The sequence below is a fragment of the Megalobrama amblycephala genome, linkage group LG24 (genome assembly GCF_018812025.1).
Source record: "Megalobrama amblycephala isolate DHTTF-2021 linkage group LG24, ASM1881202v1, whole genome shotgun sequence".
NCBI lineage: Eukaryota > Metazoa > Chordata > Actinopteri > Cypriniformes > Xenocyprididae > Megalobrama > Megalobrama amblycephala.
In genome coordinates this window covers 260001-277500 of record NC_063067.1, presented here as the reverse complement: position 1 = coordinate 277500, position 17500 = coordinate 260001, and the positions used below count along the sequence as shown (strand labels likewise).

The 17500-nt window shown below is 40.6% G+C and overlaps 1 protein-coding gene across 5 annotated transcripts in view; it reads right to left on the bottom strand.

Annotated features, from left to right (window-relative positions):
- dlg4b (discs, large homolog 4b (Drosophila)) overlaps nucleotides 1-17500 on the bottom strand; it is a 52476-nt gene that overhangs the window by 24047 nt on the left and 10929 nt on the right. For 3 of the 5 annotated variants that reach the window (XR_007182924.1, XM_048177835.1, XM_048177838.1), the window contains 8 exons: nucleotides 10052-10213; nucleotides 9630-9680; nucleotides 1464-1514; nucleotides 1252-1376; nucleotides 1001-1170; nucleotides 790-926; nucleotides 445-589; nucleotides 250-364 (listed from right to left, as the gene is read on the bottom strand). Coding sequence is in view for 4 of the 5 variants with exons in the window: in XM_048177835.1 (XP_048033792.1) it covers nucleotides 250-364; nucleotides 445-589; nucleotides 790-926; nucleotides 1001-1170; nucleotides 1252-1376; nucleotides 1464-1514; nucleotides 9630-9680; nucleotides 10052-10213 (956 nt within the window). In the remaining variant the exon portion in view is untranslated. Of the gene's footprint in view, nucleotides 1-249; nucleotides 365-444; nucleotides 590-789; nucleotides 927-1000; nucleotides 1171-1251; nucleotides 1377-1463; nucleotides 1515-8016; nucleotides 8446-9629; nucleotides 9681-10051; nucleotides 10214-17500 lie in introns of those variants that run through there. The other 2 variants (XM_048177837.1, XM_048177839.1) reach the window with 2 other exon arrangements.

Sequence of the window (17500 nt, the reverse complement as noted above, 5' to 3'; positions counted from 1 at the left end):
CTCGTTAGTCTACTCACATTTGTTATGGCATCCGCTTCAAACATTACAATGATAACTTTTGTTAACTCTACAGTAAGTAAATCCACCAGTCTTCGACAGTGATGCCATAGAAATATACAGAGCTGAAACCGCAAAAACTAGAGTTCAAACACAAAACTCTAAAGATGGCTGTGCATAAGGTCTGTAGAAACAGTAGAAGGTGTCTATATGTGCTCATTTGCATATCTGAATAAACATGAGTGTGCTCACCTGGGAATGTCCTCGTCTCCCAGCAGCAGGCCTTTAGGGATGGGCGAGTAACGGCGCGGAGACGAGGGACTGAGGGCTTGTGGGTAATCAGACATGTCCATATGAGGAGGATAGGCTGCAGAAACACACAGACGTCAGAGTGTGTGTGAGAGTGGGAGTGTGTGTGTATGTGTGTGTATGACTGTGTGCGCTCACAGCTGGTGATGTCAGGAGGGTTGTAGGCGTCTTGATGATGAAGATGAAGAGTTTTGGCTACTCTCAGATAAACAACCTCCCCTGTGTTTTTCAGCGCCGCTACAGCGTCTTCATGCATCACGTCCTCTAGATACATATTATTCACCTGAACACACACACACACACACACACAACAATGCACTTTGTCTTGTTTCCCAGCACAAGCATATACACATTCTTAAATCAAGATACATGAGAAGCAAAATGTAGAAATGCATCAAAATGAAATGAGTTTGTGCTTAAAACAAGAAGAAATATCTGCCAGTGGGGTCAGAAAATCAATCTTGTTCACGTGCTTAAACTCACAGCGAGAATTTTGTCCCCGATCTGCAGCCGTCCGTCTTTATGCGCGGCTCCGCCTTCGATGATCTTGGTGACGTAGATGCTGTTGTCTCCCGGGACGTGCTGGTTCCCGACGCCGCCCGCGATGCTGAAGCCCAGACCTGCGGCACAGGAGTGCAGCCAATCAGATGAGCTAAAAAACATCAGCCCCGCCCACCTGCTGCCCCTCACGCACCTTTAGGTCCCTTGATGAGTTTCAGCTCTGTGATTCTCTCCGCGGACGGTTTGTGTCGCAGCACGTAGAGCCGGACGATCGGCCCCGCCTCCTTCAGCGCCTCCACCGCGAAACTGTGAGTGACTTCACGCACATCCACGTCATTCACGAAGAGAATACTGTCGTTCACCCTGAAAGGCACAGAGAACCCTGTCAATGACCCTTCACCCCATTCCATTACAGCGAAAAAACTGACTGTGTGTGTGTTTTACCTCAGCCGGCAGTCCTGTGCTGCGGCTCCTCCTGGTATGATCTTAGTGATGAAGATACTTGGATCATCTCCTATGTGAGGGTTATCAGTCCCACCGGCTATACTGAAGCCCAGACCAGAGTTACCCTAAACACAAACACACACACACACTGATGTTCATGCAGAAGTGCTGTGATATGATCAAAGAGCTGAAAAACAAGAGATGTCTCAAACCCTCTCCAGCGTGATCTCCTCATATTCAACGTCTCCGTCCATCCCGTTCATCTGAGACAGAGAGAGACGAGAGAGAGACATTCAGCCATCTGTACTGGGAAAACATCATTCATCAGTATCTTTATTCACTGAGCTTTTATAATCAACACGGTGACGCATGAACATCATCAGCACGTGATCTCTGATGGACTCAAATCAGATGAGTCTCAGTGACGCTCACAGACGTACGAGCAGAAACCCAGAGTCCTTCATCACAAACGCTAAACTGAATGACCATAAAGGCTTTCATCAGCCTGAAACTGATGTGACGTGAAAAACTGGAGGGGGCGGGGCTTGATCTGATCATGATGATTGATTGGACGGTGAATATGTCTCTATATAACACATCAGCTGCCAAGAGAGGAAACAACTTAATAATTTCGGAGGAATCGGAGCAAGTGACTTGATCTGAATAATGACACTATTGTCTTTTTAGAGCCAATTTACAGCTGAAATTGAGTTTGTCTCATATTTGATGGTGTTTGCATCGATTCTGTTATTTTTTTTATGTTTGTTACGGTGAAGCTGTTTTGAAACGATCTGTACTCTATAAAGCGCTGTAGAAATAAAGCTGACTTGAGTGTTTCAGGAATCAGCCGCTCACACAAACACACACATCAACATCATCACTCATATAGACTCACAACCGCTCTCCTAAACAACCTGAGAGAGACGAGCGGGTAATTAACATCCTGAGCGTTTCAGTAACGGAGCTGAAGAACTTTAATTAAAGTCATTTGATGAGTTCTGCTGTTACAGCACTGCAGAGACTGCAGCATCACACAGAGAGACAGACAGGACAGAGACAGAGAGAGACAGACAGACAGGACAGAAAGAGAGACTGACAGGATAGACACTCAAAGAAAGACGGGATGGACACAGAGAAAGACGGGATGGACACAGAGAGACAGACAGGATAGACACTCAAAGAAAGACGGGATGGACACAGAGAGACAGACAGGATAGACACTCAAAGAAAGACGGGATGGACACAGAGAAAGACGGAATGGACACAGAGAGACAGACAGGATAGGCACTGAGAGACAGACAGGATAGACACTGAGAGACAGACAGGATAGACACTGAGAAACAGGATAGACACAGAGAGACAGACAGGATGGACACAGAGAGACAGACAGGATAGACACTGAGAGACAGGCAGGATAGACACTGAGAGACAGGCAGGATAGACACTGAGACAAACAGGATAGACACAGAGAGACAGACAGGATAGACACTGAGACAAACAGGATAGACACAGAGAGACAGACAGGATAGACACTGAGAGACAGGCAGGATAGACACTGAGAGACAGACAGTATAGACACTGAGAAACAGGATAGACACAGAGAGACAGACAGGATGGACACAGAGAGACAGGCAGGATAGACACTGAGAGACAGACAGGATAGACACTGAGAAACAGGATAGACACAGAGAGACAGACAGGATGGACACAGAGAGACAGGCAGGATAGACACTGAGACAAACAGGATAGACACAGAGAGACAGACAGGATAGACACTGAGAGACAGACAGGATAGACACTGAGAAACAGGATAGACACAGAGAGACAGACAGGATAGACACTGAGAGACAGACAGGATAGACACTGAGAAACAGGATAGACACAGAGAGACAGACAGGATAGACACTGAGAGACAGGCAGGATAGACACTGAGAAACAGGATAGACACAGAGAGACAGACAGGATAGACACTGAGAGACAGGCAGGATAGACACTGAGAAACAGGATAGACACTGAGAGACAGACAGGATAGACACTGAGAAACAGGATAGACACAGAGAGACAGACAGGATAGACACTGAGAGACAGGCAGGATAGACACTGAGACAAACAGGATAGACACAGAGAGACAGACAGGATAGACACTGAGACAAACAGGATAGACACAGAGAGACAGACAGGATAGACACTGAGAGACAGGCAGGATAGACACTGAGAGACAGACAGGATAGACACTGAGAGACAGGCAGGATAGACACTGAGAGACAGACAGGATAGACACTGAGAAACAGGATAGACACAGAGAGACAGACAGGATGGACACAGAGAGACAGACAGGATAGACACTGAGAAACAGGATAGACACAGAGAGACAGACAGGATAGACACAGAGAAACAGGATAGACACAGAGAGACAGACAGGATAGACACAGAGAGAAAGACAGGATGGACACAGAGAGACAGACAGGATAGACACTCAAAGAAAGACGGAATGGACACAGAGAAAGACGGGATGGACAAAGGGAGAAAGACGGGATGGACACTGAGAGACAGACAGGATGGACAGAGAGACAGACAGGATAGACACTAAGAGACAGAGAGGATAGACACTTGAGAGAAAGACAGGATGAACACTGAGAGAAAGACAGGATGGACACTGAGAGAAAGACGAGATGGACACTGAGAGACAGCCAGGGTGGACACTGAGAGAAAGATGACAGGATAGACACTGAGAGACAGACAGGATAGACACCAAAAGATAGACAGGATGGACACTGAGAGACAGACAGGTTAGACACCAAAAGACAGACAGGATAGACACTGAGAGACAGACAGGATAGACACCAGAAGACACACAGGATAAACACAGAGACAGACAGGATGGACACTGAGAGACAGACAGGATGGACACTGAGAGACAGACAGGATAGACACTGAGAGACAGACAGGATAGACACCAGAAGACACACAGGATAAACACAGAGACAGACAGGATGGACACTGAGAGACAGACAGGATAGACACCAAAAGACAGACAGGATAGACACTGAGAGACAGACAGGATAGACACAGAGAGACAGACAGGATGGACACAGAGACAGACAGGATAGACAAAGAGAGACAAACAGGATAGACACAGAGAGTCAGACAGGATAGACACTCAAAGAAAGACGGGATGGACACAGAGAGACAGACAGGATAGACACTCAAAGAAAGACGGGATGGACACTGAGAGACAGACAGGATGGACAAAGAGACAGACAGGATAGACACTAAGAGACAGAAAGGATAGACACTTGAGAGAAAGACAGGATGAACACTGAGAGAAAGACAGGATGGACACTGAGAGAAAGACGAGATGGACACTGAGAGAAGGACGACGGGATGGACAAAGAGAGACAGACAGCATAGACACCAAAAGACAGACAAGATAGACACTGAGAGACAGACAGGATAGACACCAAAAGATAGACAGGATGGACACTGAGAGACAGACAGAATAGACACCAAAAGACAGACAGGATAGATACTGAGAGACAGACAGGATAGACACTGAGAGACAGACAGGATGGACAAAGAGAGACAGACAGCATAGACACCAAAAGACAGACAGGATAGACGCCAAAAGACAGACAGGATAGACACCAAAAGACAGACAGAATAGACACCAAAAGACAGACAGGATAGACACCAAAAGACAGACAGGATAGACACTGAGAGACAGACAGGATAGACACCAAAAGACAGACAGGATAGACACTGAGAGACAGACAGGATAGACACCAAAAGACAGACAGGATAGACGCCAAAAGACAGACAGGATAGACACAGAGACAGACAGGATAGACACTGAGAGACAGACAGGATAGACACTGAGAGACAGACAGGATAGACACCAAAAGACAGACAGGATAGACACTGAGAGACAGACAGGATAGATACAGACAGACACAGAGACAGACAGGATAGACACTGAGAGACAGACAGGATAGACACTGAGAGACAGACAGGATAGATACAGACACAGAGACAGACAGGATAGACACTGAGAGACAGACAGGATAGACACTGAGAGACAGACAGGATAGGCACAGAGAAAGATGGGGTGGAGACTGAGAGACAGACAGGATAGACAGACAGGACAGAGGACAGCATGGCAACATCTGTTGAGTCCTCTGGGAAAATTCAGTTTCCTTAGCAAATAACATTTCCTTGGTAACAGTGTCAGCCTCTCATCACAGACCAAATGTCCATAAGCAAAAGATTTTACACACACACACGCACACGCACACACACACACACACACACACACACACACACACACACGCACACACACGCACACACACACTTACTTCAGTGGCATTTGCATCTGTTTAATATTCATGAGTCCAGAATTAGGCTGCGTCTTTATTAATAAACATCCAGATATAAATATCCAGACAGTGTATTTTCTTCTGTTGCTGAGATGCATCTTTACCTGCAGTTATGATGTCATGGTCAGTGTTATTTTAGTGTCAGTGATACATTATAGGCAACTATTGTAATCATTGCATTCTTATTCTTCTTCTTCCGTTTCCGCTCTGGGAGTCTATGGCAGCCCATAGAACCACTTGTGGGAAAGTTATGAAATTTGGCACACCGATAGAGGCCTGAACTGTGCCCATAGCAAATTTGGAGTCTCTAACTCAATCCCTCTAGCGCCACCAGCTGTCCAAACTTGCACTCATGTTTATGTTAATAACTATTGAACTGTAAGGGCTTCATTTTCCGCCATGAAAATGTTTCCGCCATTTTGAATTATCAGAAAAAACTCCAGATCATCTTCAGACCATGCTGACAAAAAAATTATAGAATTCAAGTCGATTTGCCAAACTGTTTTTGAATAACGCGCAAACAGATTTTACGTATTGCTTGCGATAATAGATGTAAGGCTGTTTCCCCGCAATGCTTTATCGTATTCAGACCAAACCTGGTACATGTCATCACAAGCATGACTTAAAGTTACATGCTGAGCACAGCGCCATCTACTGGTCCGGAGATATGAAAATGGTTATTTTTGCTAAGAGGTTATGAACAGTTTGTCCAAAAATCATAAAAGTGGTCTTTTTAGATTCAGGTCATCATGCCGAGCTGAATGATATCAAAATCTCCCATATCAGCCATTTTGGGCGTCGACCAATTTGAATTTTGTAGTAAAATGCTGTATTTTATGAACACATTAGCGTATTGTTATGAAACTCTGTATGGGTCATCAGCACAATGCCCTAAAGGAGTCTGAGAAGTTTCAAGCCAGCGCCACCTAGTGGTAAAATCAAATATTCAAATGTTTATAACTTTGGGTGTGGTCGACTTATTTTCACGGGGTCATCTCCTTAGACTCTTGGATCCTTGCTGAGTCCAACGATACCAAACATGCTAGGTTTTGCCTTATGGTTTGTGCAATGTGGTGACTTAGCACTTAAAAAACCTTTGGGAATATCTTCGAAACCGTTCGAGATGAAACCAGCGTAGGATATTCGGAAACCTGGCTAAACGCTAGTGCCAAAAAGGCAAAATTTTGATAGTAAGTGGCAAAATAAAATCTAATCCAAGTTGCCCAAGGGTCATTTTTTATGTGCTCATACATATAAATATTTATAACTCCAAAACGAAATGAGATATTTTCACCAAACTTGACACACACATGTATGGGCTCACTCTGACGACACATACAAAAAATGGTGGCATTGTGCCTCTTGGTGGTGCTATTATTGAACAAAACATGAAATTGCCATCAACTACATTACAGTATTATGGTATAAAATGCAATACTTTATGAATGCATTGATGTACCATTACGAAACTCAGTATGTGTCATCAGCAACATGCCCTGCAGGTACACAAAAGGTTTCAAAATGACGCAGCAACAAAGTTGAGGCTTGATGCTAAAATGACTCTGAGGCTGTATCTCTGCTTTGCCCTGTTGACACCAAACTTTGCATGTTTCATTGTCACCTTACTCTGACCACACCACATCAGTTTGGTCACAGCAACACCTATTGGTCGACTATGATAAACCTTTCAATCATATTTCTAATGACCGTATTTATGATTTTTCAGCCAATTTGCCTAAAATCGTCTTAAAATTTGTTACTAGCTTGTTGCAGCTGGTCTGACGCTCCCAGCCATGTTGGCATGGTTTATCGTGCTCTTTGTGCTTGACCCCGTAATTGCTGCTTGCAGCTATATTCATAGTTTTTATTAATATTTTGGATCAGTTTTTATTTTTATATTTTCCATTTTCATTTTTAGTTAAAGTTATTTATCAACTAACCAAACCCTGCAGAAAGAACCAGTCTAAACCAGCTAACCCATGCTTACGCTGGACAGGCTACAGTCATAACTAGCTTAACCAGTACCAGAGCAGCATCAGCCATCGGTCTAACTAAAATTTAGCTGAAGTTCAGTAGCATGTTACACACACACACACACACACACACACACACACACACACACACACATCTGTCTCGCTGTCACACACACACACACACACACATCTGTCTCGCTGTCACACACACACACACACACACACACACTTACAGCTCTCACTGTCACACACTCTCACAGCTGTCTCTCTCTCTCACTCTCTCACACACACACACACACTCACTCACAGCTGTCTCTCTCTCTCACTCTCTCTCTCTCTCACACACACACACACACTCACTCACAGCTGTCTCTCTCTCTCACTCTCTCACACACACACTCACACACTCGCTGTCTCACCATCATTCTCTGTCTGTGTCTCTTAGCTTTGCGCACGTTGCTGATGAATCTTCGGCCCATCTTCTTTGCGTACCAAACGGAGACGAACATGACGTCAGAACCGCGCGATTACATCACACACACATTCACACCGACTCCGAAACAAACCGAATCGATCAGAGTCCTAGAGACAGATTTCAGAGAGAATCCACCACCCGCTGACCACTGAGAGATGAAGATGAAGATGATGCTGCTGGTGATGATGATGGTGAAGATGATGATGAGAGCGATGGTGACAGCAGTCCCGCTGTGTCAGTGTCGTTTCATCTTCTGCTTCATCCGGAATCACGAGAGCAAAACGAGCCGAGAGACGCACAGAAATGAGCGACAGACGCGCTCGAGGAGCTTCATCCTGCTGCCGCGAGTCCGTCAAACACACGCAAACACACACACATTCCCTCTCTCCCGCGCACTCTCTCTCTCCCTCGCTGAAAAAAAAAGTGAAGTGGTCCTGTTGCTATGGAGACCAACATCCCTGCCATCACTATGGAGATATTTGTGCTGGTGTGAGTGCAGGAGAGGAAGAGCGAGAGCAAGCTGTCTGTCTGTTCACCTGGAGCTCCACCCACAGCCCTGCATCACATGACTCCTGTGGAAACATCTGGACTAACACACCTGTGCTGACATACATCTGACGAGATGATCCTGCGGTTAAAATGTCTGACTATACGCACACAGCAACTTAAACCGACCAATTACCACCCACTTACAAAGGAACATGATCTGATTGACAGGTAACGTAACCAATCAGAGAAAGAATCAGACGTTTAGAGGCGGGTCCATCTCAAATCAGACCCAGAAAACTCTGACGCAGATTTAATGTGATCAAATGCAGTGACTAGTTCTCCCTCTGCAGTGTCTAGAGGAAATGACATCACAGCCAATCAGATTGGAGCTGCTGCGGCCCTTGTGCGTTTGGGAAGAGCGTTGGCAAAGGTTTTGTTCCCAAATGCAGGTTATAAGCGACCCAAACCCAAACAGAATGAAGCCTTTCTCAACTGCTGAAACAAGTAGTCAGTAACTCCAGTCTCACTTCCTGCCAAACCTACATAGGTTTGTAACTAATTTGCATAATGTCAGCTCATTGGCTGCTGGCGAACAGCGTCTGCTTTGACCCGCCCTCAAACACTGTAGTTGATACAGTAAAACCGACGGCATCATTACTGTTCGAATCAAGTGCGCGAGGAAGAGCTGAGATACAGATATGGTAATGAGCGTTTGGTTCCCAACCAATCGCAGCATACTAGGTCATCTGACCAATCAGAGCAGAGCATCTCTCAGAGAGGCGGGGTTTAGAGAGACTGAATCCTTGATCTAACCGTTTCAGACACTGTGAGGAAAGAGCTGATGCTGCAGTGGATATTATGATTGTTTTTTGACCTTGGATGCATGTAAACCTGTTGTAGGAGACTCCGAAACAACATCAGGAGCTTTTAAAATAGCATAATAGGGCACTTTAAAAACTTGTGTGTCATCCTGGAATGGCCCATTCAGCAGCGGGCTTAAAATACAACAGAAAATGATGAACACTTCATTGGGACTCACACTGATGTAGACGACTAGAGAACGCTTACCAGAGTGGAGGTGGCGTAGTACGGCGCGTGGCCACTGGGGAGCAACACTGGCTGCAACACACACAACAGCAGGACTAGTTACAGGAGAGGACGGGAAGTTACACAACTGAGACTGTGAAATGTGAAACATCATTCAGAGCGTTAGACTGGAGAGACGCGACACACACGAGGACAGACGGGTCTGAGAGAGAGAGAGAGACGGGTCATGTTCACTCAACCATGGGTTAACTAAGTCAACAGACATCCAGCACACACAGTTGACCAGCTTCAGCTGCTTATTCACTACATCTGTTCAGTGTCCTGACAGTAGCTAGCAGGGTTGATAACAGATTTGAGAATCCAGAAAAAATAAAACCGATTTCGTAGGGCCCTAGAGGACCAATCACATCACAGCTCAGCCTCCGATCTCCAGCGACTCTTACCTTGGCGGGTGACATATGCATCTGGGGCGTGTAACCGTGGACACCGTCAATGGGGGCGTGGCCAGCGTCACTGAGGTGCAGCATCTCTGCGGACTTTCCTGTGGTTAGGTGGGCGGGACTGTGCTGCAGGGGCGGAGTCTCCTCGTCATGGTAACGGTACTTCTGCAGAGACCAAGGAGAACGTTCGCGTTTAAAGCCGTTCGAATGATAACTATAACGACAGTTTGAAAAATCTGCAGAACGATAAAAACACTGACAGCCAATCAGAATCCATCCTGCTTTAACGAGCTCGAGCATTTAAAAGCAACAGACGACAAAACTGCAGTGCACTTAAACAAAATTATATTGTCCACTAGTGTAAACGCTGATATAGTTATCGTTATTATAATTATCATTAAAGTTATCATTATAGTTACTGTTATAATTATCGTTATCATTATAGTTAATGCTACAGTTATTGTTATAATTATCATTAGTTACCATTATAGTTATCATTATAGTTATCGTTATCTTTACAATTATCATTACAGCTATCGTTATAGTTATTAAAGTTATTGTTATAGTGTTCAGTATCATTATAGATATCGTTAGCATCAGTTATTGTTAGTTTTCATTATCATAGTTATTGTTATAGTTATCGTTATCATTATAGTTATCGTTATGGTTATAGTTATCGCTATCATAGTTATCTTTATAGTTATTGTTATCATTATAGTTATCGTTATGGTTATAGTTATCGCTATCATAGTTATCTTTATAGTTATTGTTATCATTATAGTTATCGTTATGGTTATAGTTATCGCTATCATAGTTATCTTTATAGTTATTGTTATCATTATAGTTATCGTTATGGTTATAGTTATAGTTATCGCTATCATAGTTATCGTTATATTTATCATTATCATTATAGTTATCGTTATCATTATAGTTATTTCATTACAGTTATCGTTATGATTATAGTTATCGCTATCATAGTTATCTTTATAGTTATCGTTATCATTATAGTTATCGTTATGGTTATAGTTATCGCTATCATAGTTATCGTTATATTTATCATTATCATTATAGTTATCGTTATCATTATAGTTATTTCATTACAGTTATCGTTATGATTATAGTTATCGCTATCATAGTTATCTTTATAGTTATCGTTATCATTATAGTTATCGTTATGGTTATAGTTATCACTATCATAGTTATCGTTATAGTTGTCGTTATCATTATAGTTGTCGTTATAATTATTGTTATAGTATTATCGTTATAGTCATCAAAGTTATTGTTACAGTTATTGTTATAGTTATCATTAGTTACCATTATAGTTATTATAATTATCGTTATCATTATAGTTAATGCTACAGTTATTGTTATAATTATCATAAGTTACCATTATAGTTATCGTTATCTTTACAATTATCATTACAGCTATCGTTATAGTTATTAAAGTTATTGTTATAGTGTTCAGTATCATTATAGATATCGTTAGCATCAGTTATTGTTATAGTTATCGTTATCATTATAGTTATTTCATTACAGTTATCGTTATGATTATAGTTATCACTATCATAGACATAGTTATCTTTATAGTTATCATTATCATTATAGTTAATGTTACAGTTATTGTTATAGTTATTGATATAATTATTATCATTATAATTATCGTTATCATTATTGTTATAGTTAGCATTATAGCTATCGTTATAGTTATTAAAGTTATCTTATAGTGTTCAGTATCATTATAGTTATCACTATCATAGTTATTGTTATAGTTATAGTTATAGTTATTGTTATAGTTATCATTATCGTTATAGTTATCATTATGGTTATAGTTATCACTATCATAGTTATGGTTATAGTTATGGTTATCATTATAGTTATCATTATAGCTATCGTTATAGTTATTAAAGTTATCTTATAGTGTTCAGTATCATTATAGTTATCACTATCATAGTTATTGTTATAGTTATCGTTATCATTATAGTTATCATTATGGTTATAGTTATCACTATCATAGTTATGGTTATAGTTATGGTTATCATTATAGTTATCATTATAGCTATCGTTATAGTTATTAAAGTTATCTTATAGTGTTCAGTATCATTATAGTTATCACTATCATAGTTATTGTTATAGTTATTGTTATAGTTATCATTATCGTTATAGTTATTGCTATGGTTGTAGTTATCACTATCATTGTTATGGTTATAGTTATGGTTATAGTTATAGTTATCATTATAGTTGTCGTTATAATTATTGTTATAGTATTATCGTTATAGTTATCAAAGTTATCGTTACAGTTATCATTATAGTTATTGTTACAGTTAGATCTAAAGGCTTCCACTTAAATGCTTTCAGTGACAAAAATAAATTGTGCATATGAATTATTTACATTTAAATAATCAAACTGTTTTTGAATTGGAGCAGATTGTAAAATGAAAGCATCATCACATCTTCCTGCGTCAGTGGTGTTTAAAAAACACCTCAAATACTGACAAATAAGTTTAACAGAATCCATTTTATCATTTAACAATCAAAATCATAAAGGCATCAGCTCATCAATAACAATATAGATCACGATGAAATACAGATTATGATGGTATGTGTGTTAAAAAAAAAGGCGCGAAACATAATATTTAACATGCAATCTAATAGTGTTATATTTATATTCATGTTGGTTTAACACGTTTTTTTCATTTAAAAACTTGATTTTAAAAAACTGAAAGATTGAAAGTAACGATTCTAAAGAGTAACAATTAAAAAAATGTAATAGCTTGAATACATAAATATAATGAATAAAATACACAAATAGTAAATATAAAAATATAATCAAATATAACAAATAAAATAGTAGATTATAATAAAAAATACACATCTGAATGACCTGAAACATTTGCCTACATGAACTAATCTGTAATAATAAAAAATTGATTTAGAAATATCAAACTAAATAGTAGAGGGGCATGAACCACACACTCTCTCTCCCTCACACACACACACACACACACACACAGGATTGTGGGATTGGCCAGACGGGGGCGACACAGAGCTGCTCAGTATTCCACTCAGCACCCACTGCAGAGCTGATGATGATGATGTCATCAAAGAGGGACGACACTCCAATCAGACCCTCAACACTGCGCTCTCATGCATTCTGTGTACAATCGTGCATGAGTGAAATGAGACGGCACACACACACACACACACAGCATCAATCTGTTAATCTGTTCCACTAATATTATACCTGAGAGCAGAAACACATCAGAATCACCTAAATATATGAATCTAAAATTCATAGCCGCCATAAACTCACTCAAGTGTGTGTGTGTGTGTGTGTGTGTGTGTGTGTGTTTCCCACGCTCGCTCGCTCTCATTCAGTGCACGATGCTGGTCTGGTCGCCATGGAAACTGGCTCTGATAGCATGGTTGCATAGCAACTGACATCATCAGCAACACAGAAATAAAGATGAAAGAGAAACAAATGACGATTTTCAGATTTATGAATGTGTGTGTGTGTAACTGCAGGATTTGAGCTGAACTCCACAGCACTGAACCTAGTTAGTGTTGTGTTAGTTTGATTCCTGAAGAGTGAAACACTGACGTGATTGAGTGCCAAGTCAACTTCTGACTCAGCCAATCACATGAGTTTGGGGGCGGGGCTATCTGTTTATCTGACCAATGAAGTGTGTGAATGGACTGTTCAGGAAACATGTTTCAATCAGCATTTTTGCAGTTGTATTTAGTGACGCTAATGCAGAAATACTAATTTCACCTTTAAAATGACACGACCGATTCATCAGGTGATCCTGAAAATAAACGTTCACACACAGAGGCTTCTGAGTCTATTTACCTCAAGACAAATACAAAGATTAGTCATGAAACTCTAGATGACGCAGTCCTTAACTCAATCTACTCACAATTAATCATTCTCTATAGGGCACAGCTGATTGGTTCCTGCTGTATCAGTAGCCAATGATCTCGCTGCTCAACCTTCAAATACTTGGTCAGCATTTACTGTAGCAGTTGAAACCCTGCACCTTCCCCAGCTCCACCTGTGTAGATCTGCTATGGGTAATTCATGTTTCACTTGCTCACAGCAGCGTGTTGTGTATGTATTGGTAGTAGCAAGTCCCGTATTTGCTCTGCAGCAACAAAAACCAACAGCAGCAGCAGCAATAACAGAATCAACAGCAACAATAACAGCAACAGCAGCAGAAATAAGCAGCAGCAGTGTAGCAGATCTATTCTGCAAATACCAAATAAATCAACATTGTCATATCCATCACCATGCCAAACACTCTGAGAGCTGTCATGACAGTGGCAATACAGTTTCAAAGCAGCTTTACAGAAAATCATGATGTTTATAATATCTTAACATCTTCATGCCTCAAAGTTGCATTTATCAGATTAGAGCTGGACGATAATATAGTTACATTTTGCAACAGTCGCACACACTTCTGAGGCTCTAATGATCTACAGCTAAACAGAGAGAGCTTTGCTGATAACCAAGCCAACATTTCATTACTACAAACGGACGTTTATGCACAAATTGAGCAGCAGACGCACAGGATGGTGGGATATCACAGGACACATCGATCAGATGAAGGATCTCATTGGATTCGGACGGGCCTCCGTATGCTGCCTACAGAAGAAGCCTTTCTCAGCTTTTGGACGCAGTCGACATAAAAGCCAGTTCTCTTAAAGGGACAGTCCACCCAAACAATGATCATTTCCAAACCTGACTGACTTTCTTCTGTGAAACACGAAAGAAGATATTTTGAAGAGTGTTGGGAACCAAACAACATTGGACCCCATTGACTTTCATTGTATGGAGCTTTCGATTGTTACCTAATTATTGCTGAAATGGCAATAAAAAGAGCTACCAGTACAGTTATCAGACTAAGAGCCAATGAATAAATGTGGTGAGCTGGTGGAAGTTCTTGCATAAAGTGGGACATAAAGCTCACACTAGAGGCAAACAAACTCTTCTATATCTGTGAGATCTGGTCAGATCAAGCTGCTGGAGCAGATCCACACGATCACGGACCCATGATGAGACAGAAACCAGATCTCAGAAGTGTTTGCTCATAAAGACACTGTATAACCAACTACATGATGCTCAGCATCACACTGAGATGTGCTGCTCCACCTGCTGGATCGTCATGATGGTTCACTTACCATCAAACCAGGAAACCGGGAAACATGCAGCACGGACCAATGAAACACACAACTGCACTCTATAAAGAACACAATGTGAAGTCATCATGAGCATAAGCTAAAGCTGCATGTGTCCTTGTGGAGACTCAGTTTTGGAAAATGTTCCAAACAGAACAGCAAAAACAGAGTTCTACTAATAATACTGATCTACATTAATTAATATCAGCGCCACACCAGCTCTGTTTATGTGAAGCTCGCTGCAGTACATAACAATAACTACATCAATAACCAGAGCTGGGTAGATTACTAATGAATTGTAATCAGTAATATAATCTCTTAGATTACACAATTTTGGTAACGTTATCTGACTACTTTTGGATTACATTTAGATTACTTTTGTGCTAACCCTTATTTGACGTCACATATATTGTAGGATAATTTTGACAGATACAAAGAAAAATATATATTCCAAAAAATATATTCTATTCACCAACAAAAGCCTCAACAGATTCTTTTTAAAAATACTAATACTAATACTAATGTAATAACTAAATACTAATGTACCTGTTATTTGCTGATAGTAACACTGAATAAAACAAAATAACATCTTATGATTTTAAAACATATTTACTTAAAATTAAATAAGTTTAGAAAACAGCAACATTACAAAAACAAATATTGAAAAACATGAAATTCACAGCAATATCACTGCTACATCAAATATTTAATCTATATTTCATACATATATTTCATATACTCTATATATCATCTATATTTCATATATATTAATCTACATTTCATCTATATTTCCCCCTTACTGCTGGAAAAACTCGAAGAATCACGGCAGGTTTATTATGAAAAAATTATGAGTTAAAAAAACATAAAAATTAGGAGAATCAATGAATTGAGAACAATTTACTGCCATTGTGTAAATAATATGTAATCATGTAATCCATAAAAACATTTTAAAAAGTAGTTTACTCTAATTACAAAAACTTGATTTTTGGAATCTGATTACGTAATCCAGATTACATGTAATCCGTTACTACCCAGCTCTGCCAATAACTATAATAATTACAACGATAACTATATTAGCGTCCACACCAGCGAACAATATCGTTATGTTTATTTGAAGCGTGTTGCAGTTTATAACGATAACTACACAGATAAATATGATAACTACAGGTGCTGGTCATATAATTAGAATATCAGAAAAGTTGATTTATTTCACTAATTCCATTCAAAAAGTGAAACTTGTATATTATATTCATTCATTTCACACAGACTGATATATTTCAAATGTTTATTTCTTTTAATTTTGATGATTATAACTGACAACTAAAGCCGCGCACACACTTAACGATTGTAAAGCCGATTATGAATGTAAATTGTTACTTATGACTGATCGCGCTCAAACAAGTCCAGTCAAAGCCAGTTGCGTTCAGTCTGCGATTACAGTCGGTGTTCAAATTCCATGTGAAAGTATATAAATCTGCTTCAGTCGCAGGAAACAATCGCTGTATGTTGAGCACAGTCTTAGAATGTTTTAGCTTAGTCGTTAAATGTGTGCCCGGCTTAAGGAAAATCCCAAATTCAGTATCTCATAAAATTAGAATATTACTTAAGACCAATACAAAGAAAGGACTTTTAGAAATCTTGGCCAACTGAAAAGTATGAAGATGAAAAGTATGAGCATGTACAGCACTCAATACTTAGTTGGGGCTCCTTTTGCCTGAATTACTGCAGCAATACGGCGTGGCATGGAGTCGATCAGTCTGTGGCACTGCTCAGGTGTTATGAGAGCCCGGGTTGCTCTGATAGTGGCCTTCAGCTCTTCTGCATTGTTGGGTCTGGCATATCGCATCTTCCTCTTCACAATACCCCATAGATTTTCTATGGGGTTAAGGTCAGGAGAGTTTGCTGGCCAATTAAGAACAGGGATACCATGGTCCTTAAACCAGGTACTGGTAGCTTTGGCACTGTGTGCAGGTGCCAAGTCCTGTTGGAAAATGAAATCTGCATCTCCATAAAGTTGGTCAGCAGCAGGAAGCATGAAGTGCTCTAAAACTTCCTGGTATACGGCTGCGTTGACCTTGGACCTCAGAAAACACAGTGGACCAACACCAGCAGATGACATGGCACCCCAAACCATCACTGACTGTGGAAACTTTACACTGGACCTCAAGCAACGTGGATTGTGTGCCTCTCCTCTCTTCCTCCAGACTCTGGGACCCTGATTTCCAAAGGAAATGCAAAATTTACTTTCATCAGAGAACATAACTTTGGACCACTCAGCAG